The 25,673-nt window shown below is 37.6% G+C and overlaps 2 protein-coding genes across 2 annotated transcripts in view; both read left to right on the top strand.

The window, feature by feature from the left end:
* LOC121135844 (disks large homolog 5-like) overlaps nucleotides 1–25,673 on the top strand; it is a 66,696-nt gene that overhangs the window by 2,391 nt on the left and 38,632 nt on the right. The gene's annotated exons all lie outside the window — the stretch shown is intronic.
* Nucleotides 1,996–24,146, top strand: LOC101830808 (zinc finger protein 431). Its single transcript, XM_040735183.1, has 4 exons — nucleotides 1,996–3,979; nucleotides 19,758–19,884; nucleotides 20,089–20,149; nucleotides 20,803–24,146. The coding sequence occupies exons 1-4, from the start codon at nucleotides 3,932–3,934 to the stop codon at nucleotides 21,836–21,838; spliced, it is 1,272 nt and encodes a 423-aa protein (XP_040591117.1). The 5' UTR covers nucleotides 1,996–3,931; the 3' UTR covers nucleotides 21,839–24,146.

The raw sequence follows: 25,673 nt of genomic DNA on the forward strand, positions 1-25,673 counted from the left end.
GTATAGCTTTGTCAATTTACAGCACTCAGCAGCTAACATTTTTCATGGAACAAAGCCATACAATGTCTTATTAATGGCATTCTCTCTACTAGGTAAGTGCCTACTCTCTTTCAAAGTTAGTATAGCTAAATGTTCTTCCAATTATGCTTACCATTTTAAAGTCAGTTATTGGTTACATTTTTAAAATTTCACTTTCTTTAAATACATTACTGCTCTAATCCCTATTGTTTATATTTTTAGTGTTTCCTTGTCATTAAGAATTTCATTCCATTTTTGTTGTAAGTGCTATTTATTTATTTATATCAGTTTAAAACAGTGGTTCTCAACCTGGGGGTAGGGTAGAGGCTTCCTTTGGGGGAAACAAAGGACCCTATTACAGGAGTGACCCAAGACCATTAGAAAACACAGATATTTATATTACAGTTCATAACAGTAGCAAAATTATAGTTATGAAGCAGCAGTGAAAATAATTTTATAGTTGGGGTGGTCACCACTTGTGAAACTGCATTAAAGGGTCACAACATTGGGATGGTTGAGAAGCACTGGTTAGATCAGTGTCTGCTGTAGCTCAGGCTTGCCTCACACTGTGTAAGTGAGAACACTTAATCTTTCATCTGCTCAGGGCTGGGAAGACAGTCCTGCAACTCTTTCCAGGCTGGGCTTTGACAAGTCTGTGAGAGTGTGGTCCAATTTCTCTGACTTTTATTGGGAACTTACAAAGGAAGAGGGACCTGTATAAGAATTGAGTTCACTGACCAAGTGTAAACACCTGTTGTCACAGCACAGAAAGAGGGGCAAGAAGCTTTTCTGCTTTGACAGTAGCTGACATGAGCAATGAGTAGTGAGGTATTCAATTTTAGGTTATCAATAAATGTCCTGAGTAGTCATTTCTGAGGTTCACAGATGGGTGATTAACAGTCTGGCACTTAATTTAACCAAACTACTGTAGTTATACTGGTTCAACCAAAATAGATGATCTGGATAAAATTTTATAGCCCTGCCTAACATGTTCTCCAGGTTTAAGATGTACGTCTTGAGAGAAATGGTATGAGTAGTACTTGGTGTGCTCTAATACAAATCCATAATCTCTGGAGCAGGTGACCACAAAGCCCGACTCAACTTTTTAACAGGATATTTTGGGATTACAGTTACATCATTTCCACTATTTTTCCTGCCTCCAAGTCCTCCCAGTGACCCTTCATTTTGTTGTAGTCCATGGCCTTTTGTTGTTTTAACAACAAGTATAGTTTGAATGTGACCTGTGTTTAGCTGCAGGACCTCCCAAAAGGTTGACTGCATTGGACTTTGAGTGTGTAATGAAATATACACAGAAAGGACCCTATGCTTTCGAAGAGAAATAGCAAATGCTCTGGGAGAGTGGAAGATTCTACTAAACTACAGTTTCCCAGACGAGGGCTCTGCAGTATGGAAGGGCAGAGCTGGGAGGGCTTGTGGGGTCTGAGTCATTTGATCTCTGTTCCCCTAGTAGGGTAACTGCTAATGTCCTGAGACTCTTCTGGGTGGTCCAAGCGAATGAGGGACTCTGGAAGACTTAGCCATTAGGAGCACCCGTGGGAGGTAGCTTACAAGTTCTTTCCAGGACTCTCCTGTTTCTGCTGTGGGGAAGACCACAGCCATTCCATGGTGAGTGTGGGGGCCACTGCTCCCAGACCAGGAAGAGCAGGTTTGCTGAGTTGTCAGAGTCCCAGCTGGTGGGACTGGGATGGACCATGAGCCAAAATATGGTTCCATTGGTCACTGTGGTGACCTGGGCAGTGGAGTTTGGCCTCTGAGCCTTGCTGAGTGTGGATTCCCTGGGGAGGGGGAGGCTCTGCTATGCTGGCATGGGAGGCTGTGAGCTTGTAATATCACTGTTCAGGCACTGTTTTTGATGTGCAGTGTGAAGAAAGATTGGAAAACTGAAGGTCTGGCTTCTGGAAGTTCTGAACATTGCTTTCTACTCTCAGGTTTGTCTTATAAATATTCTAGGTAGTTTCTAAACTGGTAGAAAGGAGGTTATGGGGTTCAGCCTTTAGCAACATATGATTAAATGCTTTTAACTTCTGCTACTGCCAGCCACCATGGCATGATTCAGTAAGCTCAGTTCCAGGGGATTAAAGGACTTTCTGAGCTCCAAAGGTAACCCAGGTTTATATGGTGTTGTGCAGGTGGATAGGACAGATTCCATATTTGTGCCATAATCCATGTGGCAGAATGCAGACATTAAATTATTCTTCTACATTGTTTTGTGATTGGGCATCACTGGGGCTGGGTTTGCCTGAAACCACAAGAGGAATGAGGGTCTGTAGAGTCACAGTTGGCTCTGGAGGTGATCACCTCTATTTGCAGAGAGGACTCTAGAGCATGAATTTTCTCTGGAAGAATTATCGGTAGCTGAAGGGTCAGAAACAACAGTTTAAGGGTCACTTTAAATTAATTTTGTGGAAGTTGTGAAGTCTGTGCTTATTTAATTTCTGTACACATAAAACCGTAAGTAATGGGGTAACACTCATCAAACTCACATTTTTTTCTTCTGGCTGAGTTTCCTTTGGTCTTTTGATTAAAAGTTAACTATGGTTTTGTGCTTTTGTTCTTAGCGTTTTCTCTCCATCTCCTTTACTCTTTCACAAATATTGTACTCATTCTTGATTATTGTACCCTTTGTGGTAAATACAGAAGTCATATTGTGTCAATGTGTGTACAATTTTTTTCATAATCATTGTGTATTCTGAGTATTTCCACTTTACATGTAGCTTTGGAATCAGCTTTCCTGTTATAAATTGTTGGGCATTTTCTTTGGATTATATTCAATGTATGGTGTAAATTGACCATATACAACATCTTAATATTGATGCATCATGTTCCCAAGGATCGTTTATTTGCTTCTTTATTTAGGCTTTGTTATTGTGGGTAATATGTGAAAGACTTTTAGATTATTGGATTAAAAAGTATTATGGGGTTTGGTAGGTCACTCAGCAATAGTCTTCTTGGGGAGGGCCTGAGTTTGGGTCCTAGCATCCAAGTTGGGAGGCTCATAACCACCTGCTACTTCAGGTCCAGGGGATCCTGACACACTCTTCTCTGGTGCATCACCTGTACATATATAGAAGACATTCTCTTGAACATACAAACATTCACATAAAAACAGGGATACGTTTGTTTTCAAAAGTGCTTGTGACTCATTAAGCAATTAGAGGAAAACAAGTTGCTTTAGTTGTATAATACAAATCATACAATTTTTCTTCAAAAATTTCCTCAGGTGGTGAGGCTTCAATATCATAAGAGGCAAAGGGTCAGTTAAGATCAATGGGTATGTGTCTGGGTCTGTCAAGATAAATGGAAATCTGTAATGTTGTGTTCCAAATTCTGTAATTTCTAGCCATTCATTAATAAGTGAAAATAAATAATTTTCATTTTCTGCCTTCCTTATCAGGTAGTTATTCCATATGTCCATCTTACCATAGTAGGGTAGGTTGGGGGAATTTGGCCTATTCAGTTGTGGGTATAGTCCAAAAAGTGAACTTGGGTATTTGAATTCATATGGTAGTGGTATTGTATTTGAAAAGAGAAAATGCTTCCATGGTGTTCTCCTATCAGTGTCTGGGGCAAAGGTACAGTTCTGTCAAATCATGGGCTCTTATGGATTTGTTGTGGTTGATGTTGATGTCACCTCAGACAGGTAACCTGGCTCCTTATTCTGGTCCTGATCTGGATAATTGTCTACATTTTTATTCACAATCCCATTAGTTTTATTGTACTGGTAGCCAACACAGCATTTGTGTGTCATATAAATGGGACCAAGAATGCTGAGAGGAATTTTGTGTTTGCTGCTGTTTTCACATCTGTCTTCTCAAATCTTATTCTCCTCTTGTTCTTCATTGTAAGGTGGGAGGACGATTTAAGAAATATTTCTCTCTAGTTGAAGCTGTAGATGGATGCTATTGCTGCGATATTTCTCCAAGTCTGTGTAAAATGGCAAGTAGGTGTTTGTTTTTTTTCATTAAAATTGGTGTTTTCAGCCTCCTCTTCATCATTGATGACTATGACTCTCAAAACTGGTACAAAATGGGTGTTAGCCTCCTGTTTTGGGTGCCATGCAGTTCCCATAAACACATTTATGGGGGATTGTTCTGCATCCCCAGGAAGTATCTGGTTGTTGTTCAATCTCTACGTCTGATTTAATAGCTTCTCCTAAGGGAGAAAGAAACTCTATTTAATCTTTGTCTAGTATTTAACTCATAGCATGCAATTTCAATAGCCTTTCTTAAGGTGTATGTTTGAGTTGCAATAACTTGGTTTTAAGGAGTCCATTCTATCTTTCAATATTGCCAGCTGCAGTTGGAATATATGCTAAGTAGAAGACCCCTTTATGTCCATAGTCTAGGACCACCTCTGGACTTTAGAACCTATAGAATGTGTCCCTTGATCTGACTCAGTAATTAGTCAGCTGTATGTGACTATCCAACACCAGAGTGTGTATTTTGTTGTCAACTGGTCTGGTCTATGAAGCCCCATGCTTACATATAAGCCCCTGTAAATATTCATGGGTCCAATGGAATCTATTTGTAGTTTATAGTTGGATTGTTTAGGAGACTATATTACAGCTGGTACTTGCTGTCTGAATCTAGTTTTAAGTGCTGGACAAAGTTGGCAGTCTCTAGTGGCTTCTATGCAGAACTGCCAGGATACCTTAAGGTTCCTTTTTATCAAATTATGTGTACCTATATATTCCAGTGTTTTATGCAATCTTAGGATTTCTTCTTTACTAATTATGCTAACATTCTCAGGTTTCTTAATTTTCTAGTCTAGGTTCATTTTATGTTATTCTCATAGGGTTGTCCAGATTTAATTTGGTTCTTTATTTCTCCTCATTTTTTAATGTTAGGGATAAACTTTCAAGTTTACCAGCTGTGAGATCTGTCATCCTTGATACTTTATTCTGAATTTGTTCCCTAGCAAGTCTTAATATTCTAGTTTAATTGAACATAATGTCAATTTGGCTGCTATAACATTATTTTTAGATGCCTTGTCAAAGGTCTTACTTGTGTGTGCATTTACATGGGTTACATAAATTTTGATGTCTTTGCTGTGTTTTGCTATTACCACCCATGCCACCCTTGACTAAATGTATTTGTCATTTATCTGCCAGGTAGTGGTTTTCCATTTTGATGACCATATAGCTATACCATTGCACACACACCATGAATTGGAGAAGATACAGATTTTCCTTTTGCCTTCCTTAGTTGTTTGTCTTACAGTCAGCAGTGCTGCTATTACTTTAGCAGGTTTGCTGGTTTGGTGGTTCCTTTTTAGTAATAACCAATCTATTCACCAGTATATTGGCTCCTGCTTTCCATTCAGTTTTGGTTCCATCAGTGTTTCATGAACCATCAGTAAACAATTTGTTAGCCAAATTCTATGACCATTCCGTTTGTTCCCACATTCCAATAGGTCCTTTTTGGTTTTTCGAGACAGAGTTGCTCTGTGTAGCTTTGAAGACCAGGCTGGCCTCGAACTCACAGATATCTGTCTGCCTCTGCCTCCAGAGTGCTCAGAGTAAAGGCGTGCGCCACCACCATCCAGCTTTCAATAGGTCCTTCTTTTGGGTGAGGGGTGAGAGGATGAGGACTATAAACAACAGCTATTTCCTCAGTGTGGGAAAGCACAAACTCCTTTGCTTCCACATCCTGGTCATTCAGATAGGTACCATTGATAACTTTGTTACATGGATAAGCCTGCAAAGCAAAGGAATCTGCCTTTGAGCAGAGCCAATCTGTCATTGAGCAAGTATCTAAATGCCTATTGCTTACATTAGTGGAAGGTCCACAAGTTCTTCTAGAGATAAGAATGACTGTGTTTTGCAAACGGGAAATTTCCACAAGCTTCCAGGGCAATGGAGGCCTTTATCCAAGTACTTGACCTTGGGAAAAGGACTTCCTTGGAGTTTTGACACTCCATTACAATTGAAGAACAATTTTCATTCCCCTGGGGCATGATGCAGCATAAGTACTGAGGTGTTCCCTAATTGTGTTCCTTTGAGTCTAAATGGGCCTGTTCCTCTCATAAGCTCCCAAAAAAGGAGGAAGGTCCTGATATCTTACCCTTTTGCCATTATAACATGTTCTGATTTCTCTATACTTTAATGCCTTTAATGGCCTCAGGCTCTTGATCTAGATTGTATGTGTTTCATCCTTGGGGTCAAGTGTATCCAGTTAGTAAATCTCTTACTTGTTCTCGGTGTAACCAGGATGGGGATTCCTGTGTGCAGAGTCATCACACTGTATGGTTCCACAGTGGTCGGCATAGTTTCCAAAGAATTATTTTGTTTAAGGAGACTGCCATTGTATACAGTTTCATCCTTCAAAACCCACACAAAATTTATGAAAGGAAAAGGCAGAAGGGAATTCCAATAACACATAGTGAGAACCATTAAAAAAAGGTGCTGCAGAATTGTGGTATGCAATGTTGAAATGCTGGAACTTTGTCAACCAGCAATGGTCACCATGTGGTCCATGCAACTCATTACTATTTTTTTTACTCAAGAAAACATATATAAATTATTTCATCAATTTATAGTGAGTTCCTTTAGAGTTGAAATTATTCCTTACCAAATTCTGTTGCTTAATCATTCAACAAATGTTGGACGTACATCATTTGCCAAGAGTTGTGTGATACTCTTAGAAGTCAAACTCAATGTAACCTTTTGCTTGGAAATTTTCTTAGAAGTTTTGACTGGACACAGGCCTAGTAGTGGTCTAGTTGCTTGCATTTTTGTATCTTCATAAATGAATTCCCAAATAGTTGTTGGCTTTTGTTTCCTTTATATGTGTATCCTTGTTGATTATTTCCATTTGCAAGCAGTTTGTTCCCCATTTTTTCTGACTTAGTCATTTGCTAAATTATACCTTACTTTGTAACACTTTCACCTCATATATCTCTATTCCCAGAATGAAACAGATACCATATCCCCATAATCCTTTACAATAGAAACGAAATATACCATATACAAATCTTTTTTTTATTCAAATTTTGGTTCTTACATAGAACTGGCTGGAATGAATCTTGATATTGCTGGCCAAAACCCACAGGCACCCACTGACTCCCATAAAATCATCCTTTATTCTTGAATTCAGAGTACATCTTTGAAGTTCATTATCCATGTCTGTGTAATGTATACTTTTTTCTTTGACTTTCTTTGAAACAAGACCTTACCCTAGAGCCTCAGCCTCCTGAGTTATGGGATTAGAAGAATGATTCACAATTTCTGGATCCATAGTTTTTATTTTCATTGTGCTCAAAAACAAAAGAAAAGAATGTCTTGAGAGGATCCTTACAATTTAATAAAACTTAAACGTAAGAATGGTACAAATAGGGGCTGGAGATATGGCTCAGAAGTTAAGAACACTGGTTGTTCTTCCAGAGGTCCTGAGTTCAATTTCCAGCAACCACATGTTGGCTCACAACCATCCGTAATGAAATTGGGTCCTGTCTTCCAGTCTGCAGGGTTACATGTAGGCAGAACACTGTATGCATAATAAATAAATAAATCTTAAAAAACAATGGTATAAATAGAGTGAGGGGAAAAAGCTGTAGTGTCTTTGTAGGGAGTCCATGAAACTGTTACAGAAGTTCAGTCTTGGAATATCCATTCCTATTCTCCAGGTATTAGTGTGAGAAAGTGTATTTGGAGTATGTGGTAGATACCATTTTTGATGTTGAGCAGTGTCTTAATGAAATATTTATTAGTTCCTGAATTTGTGGGATTTTAGTAAATTACATATTTCATTACTTATTGGAAATTGTTTTTAGCAGTTTTAGAGACTAGGTATTGTTTTGATCTTGTCTCTTTTGGACATCATACTTGCTTTTTGTTTGACTGTTTGTTTACTTTTTGAGACAGGCTTTCAAGTAGCCAGGACTGACCTTGACCTCCTTGAATTTTGATCCTTTATGCTTTAAGAAGCGCTGGGATTACAAGGTCGAGCCACTCTCACAGCTGTTGCATGTGTTGTCCTCGATAGGAATGTAGGGCAGACACTCCACCAACTGTGTGAGCTGCATTCCCAGCCCCTGTTACAGCCCTGCTACAGCCCCTATTGCCTTAATAGCAACTTGTGATTCCCGGGTGTGGTTTCCGTACTCCACTATAGGCTTCTGATAACCAGAGATTATTACTGCATTTTGTCCATCCCTAAAAACATTCTATAGGTTTCATTCTTGAGAGTCACTATTCTAATTTAAACCAGTGGCTTGTCTTGTTCCTGAAGGGACTAATGTTAAGGGAGAGTCCCTCTGGATCAGAACAAAATGAGAATGCCAGTACTACATGAGTAAACGTTAGCTTTTGAACATTTTTACAACAAATTGACTTTTGAAAGTAAACACATTGAAAGCATATAAGCTATTCTCATTCAGCAATGGCTCAGTGCTTAAAAGTCTTGGAGACTGCTTTGACTGATTTATGTTGTGAAGCCACTTGGCAGATAAGTCATTGTCTCAGCTGATTTTCACTTGAAGCCTGGTAAACCAAGTTGGTTTCTATTTCACAGTAAGCATAATTGCAACATTAAGGTTCAAAACAGGAGTAGAAAACCACATAACAGTAAGAATGTTGACACCAGGCCGGGCGTTGGTGGCTCACGCCTTTAATCCCAGCACTTGGGAGGCAGAGGCAGGACAGCCTCCAAAACAATACAGAGAAACCCTGCCTCCAAAAAAAAAAAAATGTTGACACCAGGTCTTAAAACTGAGCTCATTGTTTGAGTAGTTAGACATGTCCTTAGTGATGAAGGAATTAGGTTATATTTGAGTGAAAGTTACAGGCTCTCAAGTGGTTTCTTTTGAAGGTATAGTGTAATAAATATTTTAAGATCTCGTGTCAACATTCTTTTTTTTTTGAATCTTAATGTTGCAATAATGCTTACTTCTGAAAAATCAGCACTGTCACCTTTCCAGTACTGTCCTGTGCAGTCAATGCTCCACTCCCCCTCTGAGACAGGGTTTCTCTGTGGCTTTGGAGGCTGTCCTGGATCTCGCTCTGTAGACCAGGCTGGCTGCGAACTCACAGAACCCACCCGGCTTCTTGTGCAGTTTTGTAAAAAAGCTGTTTTCTGGGGTTAAGAAGCATTTATTTACTTTGAGGTGCTAGGATGTTTTATCTTGTTGCAATTGCTCTTCTACCTAGGCTTATAACTGACCAAAATCATGTTGAAGAATTCAGTGTTATTTAATCACAGATACTTAAGTTTTTGTTTTTTGACTCCTACCTTATTTGAAGATTCCATACACAAATGTAATACACCTCGATCAAATCCACCCCTTATCTCCTCCCCTTCTATATCCCTGCCTCTTTTTGTTTCCTCTTCACTTCACGGGATGCTTTTAGACTCACAGAGCTCACTTAGTGCCTAGGAGGAAAGGGTTTGTTTGGCTTACATGTCCAGTTCACAGTCTGCCATGCAGGCAAATCAGTCCGGAACTCAAGACAGATGCCTAGAGGCAGGAATGGAAACAGAAACCCTGGAGTAATGCTGCTTACTAGCTTGTTCTCCTGACTTCCTCAGTTTTTTTCTTTATTCTTTTCTTATTTAACTGAAAATAGATTTTCATATATCATATTTTGATTTTGATTTCCCCTTTCCTAACTCCTCTCAGATCTTCCCCTCCCATCCAAATCTCCCCCCAACCCCCAATCTCATTAGAAAACAAACAGGCATCTAAAAGTTGACGTTCTTATACACTGCAGAACCACCTGCTCAGGAATAGTACAGCTCCACAGAGGGTTTGGCTCTCTTCATGAATCATTTACCAAGAAAATTCCCTGTAATTGAAGTTCCTCTTCCAAAATAATTCTAGCTTGTGTCCTGTTGAGGAAAAGCCAACCAGGACAAGGACCGTGAGTCAATAGCCAACCTGGGTTATATAGTGAGACCCTCTCTGAAAGTAACATCAAGTAAAGTAACAAACAAAAATAAATAAACCCTCATAATTATCATTTAGCATTTCTTTTTTTGGATAATTTAATCCTTTCCCCAGGACTTTGGAAGATTTGGTTATGAAAGCAATTATTATTTTGTGTTTTCCTAAGTTTGACTTTTAACCAAGCTTGATGATTTTGTTCAGAGGAGTAAAGCAGGGAAGTTTTGGATATGGGTAGGACCTACTCCAGGGATTATACAATTTGCTCTTTATTTCTAAAGCAAATTTCAGGGTGACATTTGTGGAGTGATACTCAAAGTTGTCTTCTGGCCCCTTATGAACACTGTACCCCTACACATGTCCACCTTCATGTGAATACACATGTACAATAAAAATGTAAAGATTAGGAATATGAGGAGTGAATATGTCTAGGAGTTCATTAACATGACTGATCTTTGCAGCTGGAGGGCAAGTTGAATTTGGAAATTTAATTGGCCTGATTGAAGTCTTAGAGAGGGAATAAGATTAAGAAGAGCCATTTAAGAGTTAGTAGTAAAGAATAAGCGTAAATTAGGGGAGCAGACCTATCTAAGAGCAATATCTGTAGTGTATGGGAAAGTGTCCTTATCATTAGGGGAATGAAAGAACAAAAACACACTGCTGTTTGCACACACAGGGATGCTATAGTGCTTTTGTGGAGGTCAGAGGACAATTATAGGGAATTTGTTTTCTTCTAACATGTGGATCCTGTGGATCAAACTAGGTCATTAGCCTTGGTTGCAATTGCCTTTACTGGCTTCACCCTCTTGTTACTTCACTTATTTTTCAGGATAATTTGCACGTGGGTCTAAGGATCTGACCCAGATGGTCTTGCCTGTCTATACTTAAAACATCGAGCATATGTTGATTTGCTTGATCCCAGGACTTAATGCAGTCAAACATAACTTACATTCAATTACACACTGTATAACCATGTAGATTGCTTCTGGGCTTTATTATTTACATACTCATGTACAGGTGTCTTGGTGATCATGCAAGATATCCTCAAATAACCTCAGTGTTATCAGGATCAAGCTGTTTTATTACTTATGATATAATTTTGCTATTATTGTTCTCTTTAATCACATTGTTCTATATGTCATTATGTAGATACTTAAACATTTTTTAAGAAAAAGTTCAATTTTTGTGTGTTTGTTAAAAGCAGAAATATTTGTTTCTGGTGTGTAGTATTAGGTGTACCACAGATTACATAATGCTTTACTAACATTAAACTTTCCTAATGCTAATGAGAAAAGAAACACAAATGGAGAAAGACACTGGATAATAGAAAAAAACTTCTGAAGTAAATCAACCGGTGTACTTCAAGGATGTATTGACCTCAATATGGAAACTAGGATATGTGTTACGTTGAGGTAGGGGTTTTGCCTTTGTTTCTACAGGAGAAGAAAAGCTTTGGATTTTCATTTATTGATACAAATTTAAGATCAATTTTGTGATATGTATATTTCTCCTCTTGTTTAGGTATTGTGTTTTTATAGCTCATTTAAGAATATAATGTATCATTAAATACAGGTTGTTGATAGTTACCTATAATAGTCAAAACTTAGGTTACTTGGGTATTCTAGATATATAGAGATTATGAATTGGCATTCTTCAAACCTATCGAAGACCTACAGAATATGGTATTTAAAATGGTTTAGGGTTTTTATGACAGTGAGACACAATCGCTCCTGACAACACCAACTGCGTCAGAAGGGAAGGTGGACATTGAAGAAATTCATTAGGGAGTTGGCTTCCAATATGGCAAGATGAATCATTTGGGGAAGAAAGTGCTTTGTCTGGACTGTTTGACTTTATGCTGTATAAAATGGACATGCGGGACCCACCAGAAAATGACTGCTGAAACAAGGTGGACATTGCTGCAGGGTTCCTGCTTCATGGAAGCAGAATTACAGATTACAATGTGCATCATGTTGATTGAAAGCTTAACTGCATTCTAGTCATAACCCTCTAAGCATTCCCTTACAAGGATGGAAGATGTTATCATAGAATGTATCTTTTTACTTCATAAACCCAGTAAAAAATTAAAAACTGATGTGTAAAAGGTCTCTGAGTTGGTTCTAAATTGAGACTTCATCAATTAGCAAGATGCATCAGAAACTATAGTACCTTTTACTAATTGGTGAAATTGACAAATTATTGGTAGACAGTAAACTCTAGCAAAAGCTTGTAGTAATTTTGTAGGAGAGGTTAACAACAGTTATCCCTAAAGCAAGAGAATTAAACTTAAAAGGAGAAATAACTGGATCCTTCCTTGAATTGTAAGGGAAACACAATAACTGGAGACTCTACATTCTATACCAATGCAAATAAATCTGAAAAGCAATTTACAAATCAGAAAGTATAAGTAAATGTAAGTCCTTATAATTCTGTTAAGAAATTAGAATTCTATGTGCTATTCTTATGGTGTTAATGGATCATTAAGAACCTCTCAACATAGCTACTGATTCACAATATCTAGATGACACATAATTGACTTCATTATTTATTCAGTTAGAAAACATAGGTATAGGAATACACACACACCTATGTATCTACACACACACACACACACACACACACACACACACACACACACACATCACATCTGATCCAATATGGGTCTGCCAGGCCCTCTAGCACAAGGTAGTCATGAAATTGATCAACTGTTGCCTCAGAATTTCATAAAAAATCATGTCAATGGTTTGATAAAAAGACTTTTTCATCACATGGCAACAAGCTAAAGAAAGTATAAGAAAATGTTCAATTGTTCTTTATACAACCAAATTCCATTATCTGCAGGAAGTAACTCAAATAATATGCAAAGGAATGAAATTGGGCAGATTTCTGTTCCATTTTGTAGAATTTGGAAAATTAAAATATCTATACCACAATATTGATACCTATTCAGGTTTTCATTGGGCAACCACTTTGAGTTCGGAAAAGGCTGATTCCATAATTACACATTTACTAGAAGTCATGCCCATCATGGGTATACCTGCATAAAAGAGACAGACTATGCCCCAGCTATCTCTAAGAAGATGAAAGAGGGTGTTTTTTGCTCATTATAATATAAAGCATATTGCAGGTATGCCATACAATCCTACAGGGCAGGCAATTACAGAAGATCAACTCAAACTCTAAAGGAAATGCTAAACAAAAAGGGATGATAAAGAACCACCAAAATAGATTGTATAGTGCTTTATTAACTTTGAATTTTCTGAATGCTAATGAGAAAGGAACAACAGCTGCAGAGAGACATGGATAATAGAAAAAAAGTATGGAATTAAATCAACTTATACTTTAAAGATGTCTTGACTGCCAAATGGAAACCAGGACATGTGTTATGTTGTGGAATAGGTTTTGATTTTGTTTCTACAGGTGAAGAAAGTCTGTGGATACCATCAAAATTGATGAAGATTCTATTTAAACAAGAGACCTCTTAGTTAGAAGACATGATAGTTCATCAAGCAGGACGGCTGTTTAATCTAAACTAACCTATAAAACTAACAAATGTTTTTCATTTGATCGGATATAACTTGCCAAAGGATAACCTACCCCCAAAATTTAGGGTTGGGGAAGGGTTTTATTTTTGTCTTTTCAGGAGAATAAAGGGATCCAGCTAAGGAATTCAGAGACCACAATACAATTGAGACATCTCAAGAAAAGGGACAAATAATCCAAAAATTTTGTCCCAAGAAAAGGAGTAAATTGGTCAGTTTCTATACCATATCTCCAACAGGATAAAATTTCATACATCTTCCCAAATGCTTGCTTCTGCTTTTCTCTGCAGAGATAATGCACATGGTTCTTTTCTAGTCCCTGTCCAATTAAAGATTTAAACTGGCTTTGGGGTTGGAGGATGGCTCTCTCTTTCTCTAAACCCAAGCATGCTTGTTAAAAGAAAAATCAAAAATCTGTGTCTTATGTCAGGAAAGCCACCTGATATGGAACAGAAAAACATATTTAAGGACTATTGTGTTGCCACTGAAACACTTTGAGGGACCTAATGAAAGCCCCTATTACAAAACCGTTTCATTCATTTCCTGCCACTGTGGATGAAACTCTTTCCCAGAACAATTAAATAACCTAATGCCTACTGAAAGAAAACTTATTGTTCTGGATGAAAGAAGAACTTTAGAAGCTCACATAAAAAATGTAGAAGTTGTAGATCAAAATTGAGAAGGATTAAATTAGGAACCTCCCCAAAGTTAGGTTGGGGAAGGGTTTTGTTTTTGTCTTTCCTTGAAAATAAAAATAACCATCTTGAAGACAAATAAACACCCAAAGAAGGCGGGAGAACTACTTGAAAAAAATTACTAAGAAAAGAAATAATCTGACCTTATGCAATGTGAATCTCAAAAAAAAAAAAAAAAGAAAATAGATTGAATCCAAGCTGGTTGAAGGTCATGAACACCTTTGATACCACCATTTGGGAGACTGGTCTTGGTGATTTCAGGCAGCATGATCTACAAAGTGAGTTTCAAGACAACTAGGGCTGTTAATTCAGTGTATCTGTGTCTTGAAAAACAAAACAAATAAAATAGGATGGAACCCCACACCAATTTCACCAGAACTATGATAACACCATTAAGATGAATAATAGCAACTAAAGATCAGTTTGGACTACAAATAGCTCTATGATTTTGAGGAGGTCAGCTGAGATGATCCAGCCTCAGGTACTGCTCTAGCCAGGACTTGAAACAAGCCCTGCACTTTCCCATTATGCAGAGACTGAACAAAAATAAGACAGCTTGACAATTAACCCAAAGTTTTCTTTTCAGGATTCCCTAAAGGTGCAGTGGCTCCCAGACAGCAGGAAGTAAATTAAAGAATATGACACCCACATTCCCAAGAGGTAGGATGGGTGGTTTTTGGTCAGTCAGTGGGTTATAGATATTTGTCATTATTTAGGAAGATTGGTTACAAAATGTTGGTTACAGGAAGAAAGTTGATTATATTCCAGGTTTTTGTTTTTAAAAAAGGACACAGATAGGGATTGGAGAGATGGCTCAGTCGTTAAGACCTCTGGCTGCTCTTCTAAAGGACCTGGTTCCATTCCCAGCACCCACATAAAGTTCGCAACTGCCTGTTCCTCAGTGATCAGACACTTTCACACATGCATGCAAGCAAAATACCAATACACATAAGATAAAAAAGGACACAGATAGGATAAGAGGGTAGATTACTGAATCTGCTCTTGAAAAGAAAAGGGATATAGGTATGACATCTTCAGCAAAGTGGCAGGGTACAAGATTAACTCAAAAAAATCAGTAGCTTTACTATATATAGACATTAAGTGGACTGAGAAAGAAATTAGAAAAACATCATTCTTTACAGTAGCCACAAACAACATAAAATATCTAGGGGGTAACTCTAACCAAACAAGTGAAAGACTTGTATAACAAGAACTTTCAGTCTTTAAAGAAAGAAATTAAAAGAAGATACCAGAAAATTGAAAGATCTCCCATGCTCTTGGATAGGTAGGATCAACATAGTAAAAATGGCAATCCTGCCAAAAGCAGTCTACAGATTTAATGCAATCCCCATCAAAATACCAGCACAATTCTTCATAGAACTTGAAAGAATAATACTCAACTATATATGGAAAAACAAAAAACCCAGGATAGCCAAAACAACCCTGTATAATAAAGGAACTTCCGGAGGCATCACCATCCCTGACTTCAAACTGTAGCTGTAGTCCTGAAAACAGCTTGATACTGGCACAAAAATAGACAGGTAGACCAATGGAATAGAATTAAAACCCTGATATTAACACACACAGCTACAAATACCTGATTTTTAACAAAGAAGCTAAAATTATACGATGAACAAAAGAAAGGTGTTTCAACAAATGGTGCTGGCATAACTGGAGGCTGGCATATAGAAGATTGCAGATAGATCTGTATCTATTGCCATGCATAAAACTTGTCCAAATTGATCAAATGCCTCACCTCAACATAAATCCAGCCACACTGAATCTCTTAGAAGAGAAAGTGGGAGGTACCCTTGAACAAATTGGTACAGGAGACCGCTTCCTGAACATAACACCAGTAGCACAGACACTGAGATGCACAATTAATAAATGGGACCTCTTGAAACTGAGAAGCTTCTGTAAGGCAAAAGACACAGTCAACAAGACAAAATGGCAGCCCACGGAAGCTAGTCACCAAAACACCAAAGAATACAATTAAAAAGTGGGGTACAGAACTAAATAGAGAATTCTCAATAGAGAATCTAAAATGGCTGAAAGACACTTAAGAAAGTGCTCAGCATCTTTAGCCATCAGGGAAATGCAAATCAAAACAACTCTGAGATACCATCTTACTCCTGTTAGAATGGCTAAAATCAAAAACACCAAGGATAGTTTATGCTGGAGAGGATGTGGAGAAAGGGGAACACTCCTCCACTGCTGGTGGGAGTGCAAACATTGGAAATCAGTGTGGCAGTTCCTTAGGAAAATGGTAATCAGTCTATCTTAAGATCCAGCAATTCCACTCTTAGGCATATACCCAAAAGATGCACATTCATACAACAAGGCTATCTGTTCCACTATGTTGATAGCAACATTATTTGTAATAGCCAGAACCTGGAAGCAACCTAGATGCCCCTTAACTGAAGAATGGATAAAGAAAATGTGGTACATTTACACAATGGAGTACTGCTCAGCAGGAAAAAAAAAAAGGACTCTTGAAATTTGCAGGCAAATGGGTGGAACTAGAAGAAACCATCCTGAGTGAGGTAACCCAGTCACAAAAAGACAAACTTGGTATGTACTCACTCATATATGGATATTAGACATAGAGTAAAGGATTACCAGCCTACAATCCACACCACTAGAGAAGCTAGGAAACAAGGAGGACTCTAAGAGAGACATACATGGTCCCCTGCAGAAGGGGAAAGGACAAGATCTCCTGAGAAAATTGGGAGCATTGTGGAAGGGGAGAGGGAGTTGGGATATAGAGAAAGGGAAAAGAGGAGGGGAGAGGAGGACATGAGGGACCAGGAAGATTGAGTCGGGGAAGAATAGAGGAGAGCAGGAAAAGAGATACCTCAATAGAAGGAGCCATTATAGGTTTTTTTTTTTTTTTTTTTTTTTGTTTCGAGACAGGGTTTCTCTGTGGCTTTGGAGGCTGTTCTGGAACTAGCTCTTGTAGACCAGGCTGGTCTTGAACTCACAGAGATCCACCTGCTTCTGCCTCCCGAGTGCTGGGGTTAGAGGCATGCACCACCACTGCCCAGCACCATTATAGGTTTTAAGAGAAATCTGGCACTAGGAAACTTCCAGAGATCTACAAGGATGACCCCAACTAACAGTCTAAGCAATAGTAAAGAGGATACCTTAAATGCCTTCCCCTATAATGAGATTGATGACTACCTTATATGCCATCCTAGAGTCTTTTTCCAGTAGCTGATGGAAGCCAAAGCAGACACCCACAGCTAAACATTGAGCGGTGCTCATGGAATCCAGTTATAGAGAGGGAGGAGTGATGAGCAAAGGGATCAAGACCAGGCTAGGGAAACCTGTGGGAGCTAATGGACCCCAGACTGACAGTTGGGAAACCAGCATAGGACTGAACCAGGCCCCAGGGCCAGTTACAAGGCCTGGGCAGTCTATGGGGCCGCTGGCAGTGGAACAGTATTTTTCCTTAGTGTATGAATGGAATTTGGGAGCCCATTCCCCATGGAAGGATTCTTTCTCAGTATAGAAACACAAGGGAGGGTGTAGGCCCTGTAGCAAATGATGTGACAGACTTTGATGATTCCCTATGGAAGGCCTTACCCTCCTTGGGGAGCAGAAGAGGAAGGTTTTGGGGGGTTGATAGGGGACATGGGAGGATGGGAGGGAGATGGAACTGGGATTGATATGTAAAATAAGATTGTTTCTAGTTTAAATAAAAAATACACTATAGGAAAAAAGATAAAAGGGTAGATTATTGAATCTACTTTTAAAAGCAACTACTAGTTTGATTGGACTTTTGTATATTGTATACAAATATTGTGTATTGATACAAATTTGAGATTAATTTGCTAAAACATTGTACATGTTTCTAATCTTGTTCAAGGTATTTTATTTATACAGCTCATTTAACAATGTAATGCAAACTTCTAGTCCTTGAAAATTATTTTTACAATTTTACAACATTAGGTATGTTTTCAAAGGCAAATACTTCAGAGATCTACAGAACATGGCCTTTAAATGTTTTAATAACATAGCTAATTTTTTATGACAATGAGGCATGCCTGCTCCTGGCAGCACCCATCTACTTAAGAGAAAGATGATGGGCATCGAAAAAACTCACATGGAGTTTGCTTTCCTTGTGGCAGTGGTAAGCCACTGGGCAAGAAAGTGCCCTTACCTTGACTGCTGGCAGTATGCTGTCCAAATTGGACAAACAGGACATAAAAAAGAGAGACTGCAAAACCTTGCCAAGACAATCCTGCTTTACAGAAATGTCTGTCAGAAATGCTAGGCCTATAGACTGAATATGGATGCCCATATTCTGTAGAGGAACGTTGGGTGACTGTCCAGGCAGCCAGCTTTTTTTGTCATTTCTCAAATTTTTTGGAAGTTGCTTGATTGTGTCATTAGATTGCAGGTGTGTGACACTCTTCCTACTTGTGTATGTTTTGAATTTTTTAAAATAAATACGAGTATTTTGCCAGTATGCAGGGATATTCACTGTATGTGTAGCTGGTACTCCTAGTAGGCAGAAATGGTCTCAGTACTCCTGAACTTGGAACTGTGGATAGTTGTGAGCTATGTAAGTACTTGCAATTGAACCTATCTCTTCTACAAGGTCATCAAGTGCTGTTAACCGCTGAGTCATCTCTCCTGCCCTATTTTTTAAATTTACATTTACAGTGCGTACATTTTCATCTGTGCGTCTCTAATGGGTTAAACATGTATTCCCTTTTATAAACACTTAATAATCCTATAGTTTTAACTGTGACACTTCATGTTTCTAGGAGATTACAGAACTGGAATAATTGCACATCTCTATATAGGCAGGAACATCAGTGAGACCTTTTTTTGTTTCTATTGTTGGTTAGGTTTTTTTTTTTTGGGAGGGTCTTAATATGCTGAACTCATTTCATAGATATACTGGGTGCTCCAGTAAAAGGCATGAGGCAATATACTCACCTTGGCCATCTTTTTTTTTTTTTTTTGGTTTTTACGAGACAGGGTTTCTCTGTATTGTTTTGGAGGCTGTCGGTCCAGCCCAGCCTTGAACTCACAGAGATCCACCTGCCTCTGCCTCCCGAGTGCTGGGATTAAAGGCGTGCGCCACCACTGCCCGGCTTCTTTTTTTTTTTAAAGATTTATTTGTTTATTATGTATACAGTGTATCCCTGCAGGCCAGATGGGGGCACCAGATCTCATTACATATGGTTGTGAGCCATCATGTGGTTTCTGGTAACTGAACTCAGGACCTCTGAAAGACCAGCCAGTTTTCTCAACCACTGAGCCATCTCTCCAGCCCTGCTTGCCCATATTTCTTTGTGGTTACTGTTCATTCAATTTCTCTGACATGTACTTAGAACTGTTGATTTGTTTGTCTCTCTGTATGTCTGTTAATAGTCATTTCTCTTAGAAGGGTAAATCCCATTCAAAGGGCCAAGAAATGTCAGTGTGAATCTCTTTCAATTTTCTTTTAAAGTGACTTGGGGATTATAACTTCTCTGCCATGGAGTATATGTGGGAAGCACTAGAAATATGCAAATATATTGGCAAAGAAATATACATTTAAATTGTGATCAATATCACTTTCTGTTATACACATGTATGGGATATTTAGAATACAGTGACCTATGATGATGTGCATATCGACTTTACTTGGGACGAGTGGGCTTTGCTGGATCCTTCCCAGAAGAGTCTCTACAAAAATGTGATGCTGGAGACCTACAGAAACCTCACTGCTATAGGTAATACACTGAATTTTATTTTAATGTTTAAAATAAAAAGACAACTTTTTGTTGGTTCTTAATGCCCTTCTTTAATTTGGCTTGATAAAGGGGAAGAATGTGGTTAATAAGTCAGGCATGGGTTTTACTTTCAGTAGATATATTAACTTAACTTTTACATAATTTCCAATAATATAGCATACATTTTCTGTTATTATATTTTAGGCTACAAATGGGAAGAACACAATATTAAAGAACTTTCTCAAAGACCTAGAAGAAATGGAAGGTAATTTTTATGTGGAAACTAATACAAATGTCCCACAGAAGAATTTTTTCCCTATTTTTTTGAGACAGGGTTTCTCTGTGTAACAGTTCTGACTGTCCTGGCACTCTCTTTATAAACCAGGGTGGCCTTGAACTCCACAGAAGAATTTTAATGTATTCTAGAAGTTTTAAGGAAAAGCAATAGTGTAAATATAAGTTAACAATGAATTGTTTTTCAAATCTCATTGGAAATACATCAACAAACTCACACCACAGAAAAGCCATTTAAGTACAAAGCAAGTAAATTATTATTTTTTGTCCTGATTCACTTTGCAACTGTAGTATGACTCACAGTATAGGAAAATGTTATGAATGTAATCAGTGTGGTAAAGCTTCGAGTTCTTCCAGTTCTCTTCAGTTATATGAAAAACTCATGAAAAATGATATTATAAGAGTGAGCCATGTACTAAAGACTCTGACCATCACTGATATCTTCAAATAACCAAAAGAACCCATAATAAGAGGAACCCTGTGAATGTAAAGAACACGGTAAACTTTATTGTCTAATTCCTCTTTGCCATTAGTCCATACTGCAAAATTAAGTCATACAGATAAAAACATGTGTCAGAGTAATGAATTTGTTAAAGCATTTACATGTGCCAATTATCTTCACAGGCATGAAAGACGTCATACTGGAGAGAAACAGTATGAATGTAGTCAATGTGGTAAAGCCTTCGCACAGCAGAGTAATCTCCAAATACATAGAAGAACTCATACTCGAGAGAAGCCCTATGAATGTAATTATTGTGGGAAAGCCTTTGCACGTTATACTCATCTCCAAAGTCATAGAAGAATTCATACTGGAGAGAAACCCTATGTATGCAATCAGTGTGGTAAAGCCTTTTCACAACAGAGTCATCTCCAAGTTCATATAACAACTCATACTGGAATGAAACCCTATGAGTGTAATCAATGTGGGAAAACCTTTGCATGTTACAGTTATCTTCAAAGTCATAAAAGAATTCATACTGGAGAGAAACTCTATGAATGTAATCAGTGTGGGAAAGCTTTTGCACGTCACAGTAATCTTCAAAGGCATAAAATAATTCATACAGGGGTGAAACCCTATGAATGTAATCAGTGTGGGAAAGGCTTTTCTCGACAGAGTTATCTCCAAATACATAAAAGAACCCATACTGGAGAGAAACCCTATGAGTGTAATCAATGTGGTAAAGCCTTTTCACGACAGAGTTATCTCCAAATACATAAAAGAACCCATACTGGAGAGAAACCCTATGGATGTAAGCAATGTGGGAAATTCTTTGCAGATTACACTTATATTAAAGTACATGAAAAAATTCACACTGGAGTGAAACTATATGAATGTAATCAGTGTGGGAAAGCCTTTTCACAGCCAAGCTATCTCCAAGTTCATAAAAGAATTCACACCGGAGAGAAACCCTATGAATGTAATCATTGTGGAAAAACTTTTGCATGTCACAGAAATCTTCAAAGGCATAAAAGAATTCATACTGGACAGAATCCCTATGAATGTAATCAGGGTGGGGAAACCTTTTCACAAGAGCGTCATCTCCAAGTTCACAAAAGAACTCATCAGGGAGAGAAACCCTGTGAATGTAAGCAATGTGGAAAAGCCTTTGCATGCCCCAATTATCTTCAAAGGCATGAAAGAATTCATATTGGAGAGTAACCCTATGAATGTAATCAATGTTATAAAGTCTTTGCATTTCACCATAGTCTTTGAAACCATGAAAGAGTTCAGCTAAGAGTAAAACATGTAGTGTATAATCTATCTGTTAAAGCCTTCATATATTACAGTAATCTCTGAGGACACAGAACTTGCACTGAAGGGGAATCTATAGGCATAAAGGATTTAGCCAACAAACTTACATTTAGTTACACAATATTGTTTATTGTAGGGATAAAATCTGACAAGTGTCAACAATCTATTCAAGCATTATGATATCTCTTTATTTTGTTTGCACTTACAAACTCATATGGACGAAAGCCCTGTGGATTTAATTAGTAAGGCAAACATTTTAGGTATCACATTTATCTTCAATTGTATGAAATAACTTATTCAGGAGTAAAATTTATGTATGTGTACTAGAGTTTTTCTGTGATAAAACACAAAATCTAAGGCAACTTAAAAAAGAGCTTAGTTTGACTTACAGTTCCAAAGCAAAACAAGATCATCAAGAGAGAGGTATGGCAGCAAATGCCAGGCATGACAGCTAAAGCAGGAATCTTAGAGCTCACATCCTCAACATAATGTATGGAGTAGAGAGTGTGACCTGGAAGTGGTGTGAGGATTTTAAAATCTCAAAATCCACCAACAGTGACACATTTCCTATAAAGGGTGGCATTTTCTAAACTTTTCCAAATGATACCAACAACTGAGAAGTATTGGTTCTCTGACTTTGAAGCCTACATGAATTTTTTTCTGTTATATGAACCAATTCATGATTAAGAAAATACATCTGGTTTACAGGCAAGAATGCTTACACAAGAAAAATAGTCACGGGTGAAAATGATTGTTTATTTGTTTTAACTTTTGTTTTCATTATGTCCATGTGTCTTTGGATATATTCATGTGCTTATTATGCATGTGCTTAGTGGTTCCCAAGAAGGGTAGACCCCGTAGTCTCCTGGATTTCTACCTGGAATTACAGGAAGTTGTCAAAAAACCTCACCTGGATTATGAGCATGAATTTGTCTTAACTGCTTGGTACTGTCTCTAGCACTATAAATATTAAAGATTTTATATGTCATCTTGACATTAGGAAACCAGAAACCCTAGGTAAAGACTTTAAACATCAGAGCCATCTTCAGTTTTAAGTGAGAAAGTCATGTTTCATTTCTATTATCATAGCCTTGAAATTGTTTACTATGTTCACTAAAATCTGATGGTGGAGATCACAGTATTGTGGTTTATATTTTGAAACCTTTGGAATAGTAATTGAAGTGTTCAGTATATGTGATAAATTCACTTACTGAGGTTTATTTGGTGGTTCATATATTCCTTCTTTGACTTCTGTTAATGTTCTGTTGTGCTTTGACTTGATGGTAGATATTTTTCTGCTGAAATGTATAGAATGAGTTGTCCATCATCTAAGTGGTCCATTGTTTAATTAAATATCTGGCAGTATATGATAATAATTTTCAAGTAAGGGTGTCTGTGAAAGGGTGGTGGGTTATTGTTCCTGGTTTTGATTTTCACACTTTCACAAATTCCCTTTAGATGCTGTTTGTTATCTATCCTGACTTGGATACCAGTAATTCATCAGAGCTAGATTTGAACTTATGTCAGCCTCCTGAGTACAAATATAAGTATAGAAGATAGAGCCCTAATGTGTCCTGTTTTGGCAGTGCATTTTAACAATGTTAACGATAAAATGTTTAATAGAAGATAATATAAGAAACATTAAATACCTCACGTGTGTACCCAAAGCAGCATTTTCATCTATCTGGTAGAGATATAATAAAGTAGAATAATCAGCAATCAACTGTATATCTCATAACATAGCTTGATATGCTATGGATATGTATAGATTTTTTTGACATTCCTGCTTCTTTATGATCCATTTTTTTTATCCACTTGACACTGCGTCTTGAAGTATTGTTTCTTAAAGGAGTTATCTAGAGATGCCAGATAATGTAAGGGCAATGAAGTTTATTTTCTAAAGCACATTTCTGTGGGTGTCATGTGATTATGGATTTGACAGGGTGACAAATACATTGAGACAAAAAGAAAACTTTGTAGGGTTTCTTTTGGCCCTCTTCATATGGTGATCAAGGTCAGGTTACCAGCTTTGCACATCAGAGACACCTTTTTCCTAATAAGACAGCTCAGATAAGATTAGTAGACACATTACATGAGTAAAATATTGTCTCCTATTCAAATTGTAAAATGACATATTGTCATTTAGGGATAGAGGAACACAGAATATAATTTAAATAATTAATTCTATTTGCAAATAAATATATTTATACTGTCATCTCTTTTTTTATTGTGTTTGTTAGTTTATTCTGGGGACTAAGCACTGGTTGATAATACTTTCTCAGAAACACAAATGAATGCCAGAGAATTGTCTTAGTGGGTGCAGTTGGTTGCTACTAAGCTTGATGACCTGAGTTCAATCTCTGGGAGATCCATGCTTCTAAAAGTTTTTATTTCTGCACTTGAGCTCTTTCATGTGCACAACACTAACACATAGAAAAATAAGGCCAGTGAGGTCACTTGCAACCATTTGATCACTAAAACTCACATAGACAGAATAGTAATTGAAAGCTCTAAGTTGTCCTGTAAGTATCACATGCACACCATGGGACAAGTATATACACAGTGTTAAAACAGTTTAAAAAGTTGAAATTAACAAAACAAAGAAAATAACCAAAATATTGAGACTATATGAAATGATTTACCAATTGAAATTAATACATTGTAGAATTTTAAGAAGAGTTAGTATTCATCAAAACAATGATGGTTCCTGTTTAAAATTCACATTATCTTTCCATTCTGATTCAAAGATTGGTCATTTAAACAGCATATCCCAGCTGGGTGTAGTGTAAGTCTGTGACCACAACATTTGGGAGACAGGGTCAGGAGGATCTCTAACTTTGAGACCAGCATGGTCCATATAGTGAGTTCTAGGACAGCCATGGCTATGTAGAGAGATTCTATCTCAAAAAATTGCTCCCTCAAAAAAATAAGAAGAAAAATCCATAACTCAAATTATGGAAATTGTTTTATACAGTCTGGGTAGATCTCTGTTGCAGGAATTTTGTCATTGGTCCACTAGCCAATTAAGGAGTAGCTTGGTCCAAAGGGCAGAGTTTTCATTAGCGGATACATGACCAAATACTGGAATAAAAGGTTAGGGCGGGATAACAGTCTCTTGGACAATGAATGGGCTGGCAGTGAGCACATGTGACTGATAGCTTCAGACACAGCAATGGTATATTGGCTGGACCCACTGAAGTAGTACTTTGTTCTGCCCTGTGAGTGTAGTACTTTGATTCCTGATTTGTCTGTTAATAAACCATACGTTTGGATTCCTTCATTAGATCTCTACTCAAAAAACCTTTCGTTGCCTTTACTCACATCAAGTGTGTTAACCATGACAAACAATATGGAGAGTCCACTAACAGAGGGCTAGAAATCCATTGAATTCTTCAATGTCATTACCTTCAAGTGATAGATGACAGGAGTAATGGGACATCTTCACCTTCTGCATTATAATGACATATTTGGGAGCTGGAGAATTGTCTCAGTAGTACTGATCATGTTAGATACCCAAGCTTGGTCTCTAGCACCCACATCAGATGACTCAGACTATTTATAATGCCAGCTCCAGTAGATATGCACACTGTATGTCTTCTTGGGCACCAGGTATGCAAATGGTGGAAAGACAGATATATATGTGACTCCATATTGTAAAATTGGTTTTCTTCATGTAGGTGTTATTTTCTAATTAAAATTAATTTAATTTAGGTGTATAAATTTTGCTAATGTGTATATTAGT

The sequence above is a fragment of the Mesocricetus auratus genome, unplaced genomic scaffold (assembly GCF_017639785.1).
Source record: "Mesocricetus auratus isolate SY011 unplaced genomic scaffold, BCM_Maur_2.0 Super-Scaffold_100043, whole genome shotgun sequence".
NCBI lineage: Eukaryota > Metazoa > Chordata > Mammalia > Rodentia > Cricetidae > Mesocricetus > Mesocricetus auratus.